The sequence below is a fragment of the Arachis stenosperma genome, chromosome 10 (genome assembly GCF_014773155.1).
Source record: "Arachis stenosperma cultivar V10309 chromosome 10, arast.V10309.gnm1.PFL2, whole genome shotgun sequence".
NCBI lineage: Eukaryota > Viridiplantae > Streptophyta > Magnoliopsida > Fabales > Fabaceae > Arachis > Arachis stenosperma.
In genome coordinates this window covers 111,875,391-111,881,444 of record NC_080386.1, presented here as the reverse complement: position 1 = coordinate 111,881,444, position 6,054 = coordinate 111,875,391, and the positions used below count along the sequence as shown (strand labels likewise).

The 6,054-nt window shown below is 30.9% G+C and overlaps 1 protein-coding gene across 1 annotated transcript; it reads right to left on the bottom strand.

Annotated features, from left to right (window-relative positions):
- Positions 1-1,299: 1,299 nt before the first annotated feature.
- LOC130957925 (probable protein phosphatase 2C 59) lies at positions 1,300-4,925 on the bottom strand. The gene is made up of 9 exons (XM_057884783.1): positions 4,615-4,925; positions 4,197-4,361; positions 3,599-3,726; positions 3,358-3,456; positions 3,106-3,264; positions 2,909-2,995; positions 2,736-2,827; positions 2,223-2,297; positions 1,300-1,784 (listed from the first exon to the last, which is right to left on the bottom strand). Exons 2-9 carry the CDS (start codon positions 4,277-4,279, stop codon positions 1,590-1,592), a joined length of 918 nt encoding a protein of 305 aa, XP_057740766.1. The 5' UTR covers positions 4,280-4,361; positions 4,615-4,925; the 3' UTR covers positions 1,300-1,589.
- Between the last annotated feature and the right edge of the window lie 1,129 nt (positions 4,926-6,054).

Genomic DNA, 6,054 nt, shown 5'->3' with positions numbered 1-6,054 from the left:
ATTACCAAACATGAACTATGTTAATACTAACTAACTCACTTTTGATCAAAATTAATTTTATACAAACTTTCGTTTGAAAATGGTAATCCAAAGTTCCAAACACATTCTTAGATGTTAAGCTTTATTGTTAAACAAAATTCTTCGGACTAAATGGACGAACTTGTTCACTCTTGTGTGAAAAAAAAATTTTTAATTTTTAGATGAAAATATCAACTTTGCAAGAATTTTTTTCGTTTTAATAAGTCATTAAATTAAAACTTGAAATATTTTGATTGAATTAAAAACATTTTAAAATCATTTAAAAAATATCATGGGGAAAAGTGTAAACTAACCAATCATATCAACTGGACCCATTTATTTTGCAAGTCAGTCTATTTAATTTATTGGTTCTATCGGGTTCAACCCATTAATCGTATTCTTTTGATGAATACCGAGGAACAAATTAAAGTGTCTCCCAAATAGTGTTGAAGAACTCACTTATACCAGTTGATGACCTCATTTTTGTAAAATCAAGAGGCCTATATAGGATTTGTTAAGCTTGTGTCACTAAGTTTTCTATGTTGTTCTTCGTATGAATTCTGCAATTTATCGTGTATTATGCAGAAGTTACATTAAGCAAGCCACCAACGCGTGACCCAATTTTATTGTTTTTTTCATTTTGTTTTGATAAATCAATTAATAGAATAAAATAAAAAAATACTAAAAAATCATCAAAATTTATTATTTTAAATGCCAACCTAATTTTTTTTAATTTAATAATATATTTTAACTTATACTGTTAAATATCAATAACTTATTAATAACTAAATACAATAAATTCTAATGATCCTCTTAAAACTTATTGTAAAATAATAAACAAGTAAGCAACCTCTGATCACCAGTTTCATGTTCGCTCTTCCGGTTCTGCCCTTCTCCAGGGTTCAGTTGACGTGGCCTCACTTAGACCACAAGCAGTATTTCAATCAACTTATGGATGACTACTATTATCGTGGTAATTACTAATTACAGCGACTATATAATTTTAATATTTAAAAATATAACAAAAATCAAAATTATATATATATATATATATATATATATATATATATATATATTGCATTTTTACCATATTTCTTACTTCTATTCTTCAGATAAAAATATCGTTAGATATTACAAAATCGTTCAGTGTTATACAGCCACCAAGCATGCAACTCTTAATTTAAAAAATAAAAAATAAAAAACAAAAAACAATTGCTTGTACAGTTAGTTAGTCAGAACTCAGGAGGGGTAACCAAAAAAAAAAAAAAAAAAAAAGAGAAAGAAAAAGAAAAGATGAAAAGATCCGTTTTTCCCATATAATATAATATTACATTTTTGTAACAAGCCATGGCTAACACTAAGAAAATAAATGGACTAAAAGAACCATGGTTACATTACATGCATAAATTGAAATTAGCACTACATTCCATGGTCACACTTTTCTTTAAACTAGCTACATATAGTAAGAGAGACTGTGAGACAGAGAGCAGCATAAGGAATTTGAAGCTGTTTCCTATTCTTGCATGGTACACTGATACAGGGTGACATATATATATAGAGAGAGAGGGAGCTTACAGAGACGGGGTAACAGAATTGGCAGATGTGGTGGTATCATTAGAAGAGGCAGAAGCACCACCTTGGTCCATCAAGAAACGAACAACAACACAAGTGATATTGTCAGCACTTCCTCTCTGAATTGCTTCTTTCAACAATTTCTTTGCTGCCTCCTCTGCATCCTCTATTGGTTTCACCATAGCCACAGCTTCCTGAACAAACAAAACAAGAATGTCATAAGACTTTTGATGCATCTGAGTTCACTTATTTTTGCAACCAATGTTCTTTGTTTCTTTATATTTGTCACTATGAAAACTTGGTAATCCAGTTTTATCTAAATACACTGGTCTAGTTACACAAAGAGGAGCCTTGGAGCAACGATCGAGTTTTTCTCCATGTCACCTCGATCAATAATGTAATTATTAAGTTAGACTGCCTATATATTACACCCTTTGCATATGGCCCTTTCCTAGATCCTGCATTAATGGGGGATGTTTCACATTGGTGTAGTTATGTATTAAAGTTTCACAGTGACATTAACATGAACAGAAAAAAAAAAAAAAAAGCATTTCGTTAGTTGTTAACTTGCTATGAGAGAAATGAGCTATTCTTATCAAAGAGAAGCGAAAGAGATAGTGATCATTGCAAACCTCATTTGAGACAACATCCCATAGGCCATCACTTGCCAATATAAGAAACTCAAGCGAGCTGTCGACCTTTTCTTCCTGCAAGATCATTAAGTCCATTTCAACCAAAATAAAGATTATTATTCAGAATTCACAATATCTCTTTTCCCTTAGTTACATTACCAACGTACCCATGATGATTATTTGTTAGTAGCATACTAATCTCAGAGAAAACCCTAAATCTTAACACTAAAGAAAACAAAGTTGTGTCACCCCACACAATGTGCAAACAATAAAAACTTTATGCATACTTAATAGTCATGGAAGTCTGACACGTTGCTTTCGACAAATAAATTCACACACTCAGTAATGGTGAAAAGTATATAGATGCTACACATGCTAGTAATATCCATCTTCAACTCACTTTTAAAAGAAATTGAAACGCAAATGAGACTAACAGAACTATAAACGAAATTAAAGATGGATTGGCCAAATGAGTTATCCAATAATAGATCACTGAGTACATCGGACCCAAACCTTGATTTCTGGATCAGCAACAACATACTGCTTCAGGAGCCTATCTCCAAATGCACGAGAAACGGCGAGAACACCACCAACTCTCCAAGTTCCTGTAAATATGACATTAAGTAACATTAGTGAGAAATGATATGAAATATTTTAAACTAAATTAAGAAAAGTAACTATAATACCAGCCCACATAACAAAGCCCCCTGCATCTTCAATCCTTTGTCTCTCATCAGTTTGGTCTGGCTTGTGATCTCGAGAAACAGCAATGGCTAGAGGAAACCACAATTATAATGGAATTATTAAGTATCACACATCAATTTTATAAGTTTGGTTATTAAGTAATCCACTGCATGTAAGAAATACAATATAGAAGACTTACCATTACCACCCCTGCATATAACAGCTCTGGAGTCCCCAACATTTGCAACAAGCAAACGGTCACCAACTAGAATTGCAGTAGAAGCAGTTGAACCAGCATCTCTGTTATGAGTATTTTCGGATTTCAGAAATTCTGAGTCGGTATGGTTGTACGCATCAGCTGCGAAAAAGACAAGTTTGGGGCAAAGAAATCATGGTTAATCTCAGGATTTTAGCAAACACAGAACATCAGACATCATGATGGATAGAATACCTATCGCAGATTTAGTGTCGGATATGAATTTTGGATGACTGATCAAATTACTAAACAGGTTTTTCTTGACATACTCAGCAGCACGAACACCACCATGACCTGAAGAAAAGAGTTATAAACAATAAACTTGCTGCTACTTACTTTCAAGTTTTTGAGTTTATAAAGTATAGAACCAATCATTAGTTATATAAAGCCAATGTTAGGTTCTGAGGTACAACCAGAAGAAGAATGAAAAATATACCATCAAAAACTCCGAAAAGGCCAACGATTTCACCATCCACACCATCAACTCTTGTTTCATAAAAGTCTTCCATTGAAGACCTCTTTCCGGCGCAGCTAGCATATCCATAACTGAATTTGCCATTATGACTGTAGACACCAACCATACCAAATCATGTCACAAATCACAACCATCTTTTTAAAGGCAATTACAAACTCTATCATTTCCTTTCATGTCAACGAAATTGAAGCTTTACTAATGAATGAATACCCATGGATCATATATAATATTATTAATAATAAGAATAGTATTAAACACAAAATCTAATTAATTTGTTATGCAAGAATACACATCCTCAGGCCCAGCTGAGAACAGACATGACAAAATATTCAAGTTAACAGAAAGGCAAACTTTATAATTTAGCAAACAAAGATCAATAACAAAGAATACAAATCAATATTTTGTGAAAGAACACATAAGATGGATATTTTGTGGCAAATGAATACATTATAATCTCAATAAACATGCTTCATGAGTCAAAAAAACAAAAGAGGGAGATATATTTGAGCATATGATAAATCTGTAGTAAGATAGATATGCAAATGAGAAAGAAGTTAACCTGAGACCACCTCCACTGGCAGGTGCATCATCTGCAGCATGAACTTGGCTTGAAGAGGACACACCTGAATTGAGATACCCCATATTGCAACTTGAATATTCAGGGAACCCAAATAGGAGGAGTAGGAGAATATGAAGAAATAATAACCCTATTGAGTATTCTTTCCTGCAAATTGTTCCAAGTGATCATAATTCATAAAAACATTAGTGAGGTCATTTTGAGAACCAGCACAAAGGGAACACACACTTCATTCAATTACTTTAAATTTAAAAGAGTTGACAAAATTTTGCAACAACATAAAAAGCTAGAAGCTTTGTACATAGATCTTGTTGATGGTTGCAAAGCACAAAGATAATGTGATCCAAGGTTGGAAAAGATTAGAATTCGGAAGAAATTGCTGAAGAAAGAGAATGAATACCTTAGGAAGGGAAGAGAAGAGGAGGAAGAGAAATGTCATGACAAAGAGAGAGAAAGTGGTTTTCTGTTTGATTTTAGCTCAAACAAACCCATTGTCTTGTTGTTCAACAATTGAGACATTCAAATATAGTATATCATAATCATATAAATCAACCTTATTATTAATCTTCTTCAAAGTTGGTTGCACATTTTTTTCCAAAGATTAGAAAATAAAAATCTTGGGGTTAACGGGTATCAAACCAAGAATGAAAAGTCTGTTGGAAATAGAAAATGAATTGACTATATATGTTAATTAAGGATTGATTAATTAAATAAATAATAATATGGTTTTGGTGATGGATTGATTTGGAGGTGAAAGGGCGTTTAGGTGAATAATGAAAAGATAGTGATGAGAAATAATATGATAAAAATAGTTGGGGGGCGTTGCGTTGCATACGCGTCAGCGGAAGAAGGGTGAAGGCTTTCGGTGGGGACCGAGTCAATGACAAAATACCACTATTTCCGATAAATAAGTTTCCTAATCATACGCCAGTCATGACACGTGTCATCTATGTGCTTTGCATGCACAATACCTCTTACCCTCATCTTTATCGCAATGCCGATCTTATGAAAATAAATTCTTTCAATTTTCTTTTAATTAAAAAAAAATAAAATATAATTTTTTTGTTAAAAATTTAAATTTCATCTTGTATATTCAACCATTTATTATTCAACAATAAATTTTTAAATGAAAATAAAAATACAGCAAGAAATCAAATATTGACTTACACGGTGAAATTGACTTTTTATACTCTATAAATTTATCAATTTAACTGTTAAATTATATCGTATTATTTTAATAGTCAAGTCTATTAAATGCTCAACAAATTCACTTTTTATACCCTATAAATATTATGAATTCAACTATTATCATATGAATAATTCTCTACTTACAATCGTTTTATCTATACAAGTAATATAAGTTTATATATTTTATTTTACGTCAGATGCGCTTCTTTTAGCATTTCAATTTCACACTATTTTTAATTTAATAGATTTTTTAATTAATGTTTTTTTGTGATGTTATTTTTTTCTTTAATTTTTTTATTAATAATTTATAATTCTATAGGTGAATAATATTTTATCGTTGATGATTTAAATTGAATATAATATAAAAATTTTACATTGAAAAAAATATTTTTCTGTATTTAAGTGTAACACAAAGATATTTAGGTGTATTTTTTAAAAATTTTCAGTGTATGTGTATTGATAAATTCTGCATAATTCAAACATCTTCTTATTCTTCCTCCTCATCTTTTACTTCCTTTTCATCTTTTTCATTATTATTATTTTTTTATTCATTTTTTTCTTATTTTATCTTCTCAAGTTTCTTCTTATTTTACTCTTTTAACAAGAATAAAAACAAAAAAAATAAACAAAGAAAAAAAACACATAATAGTAC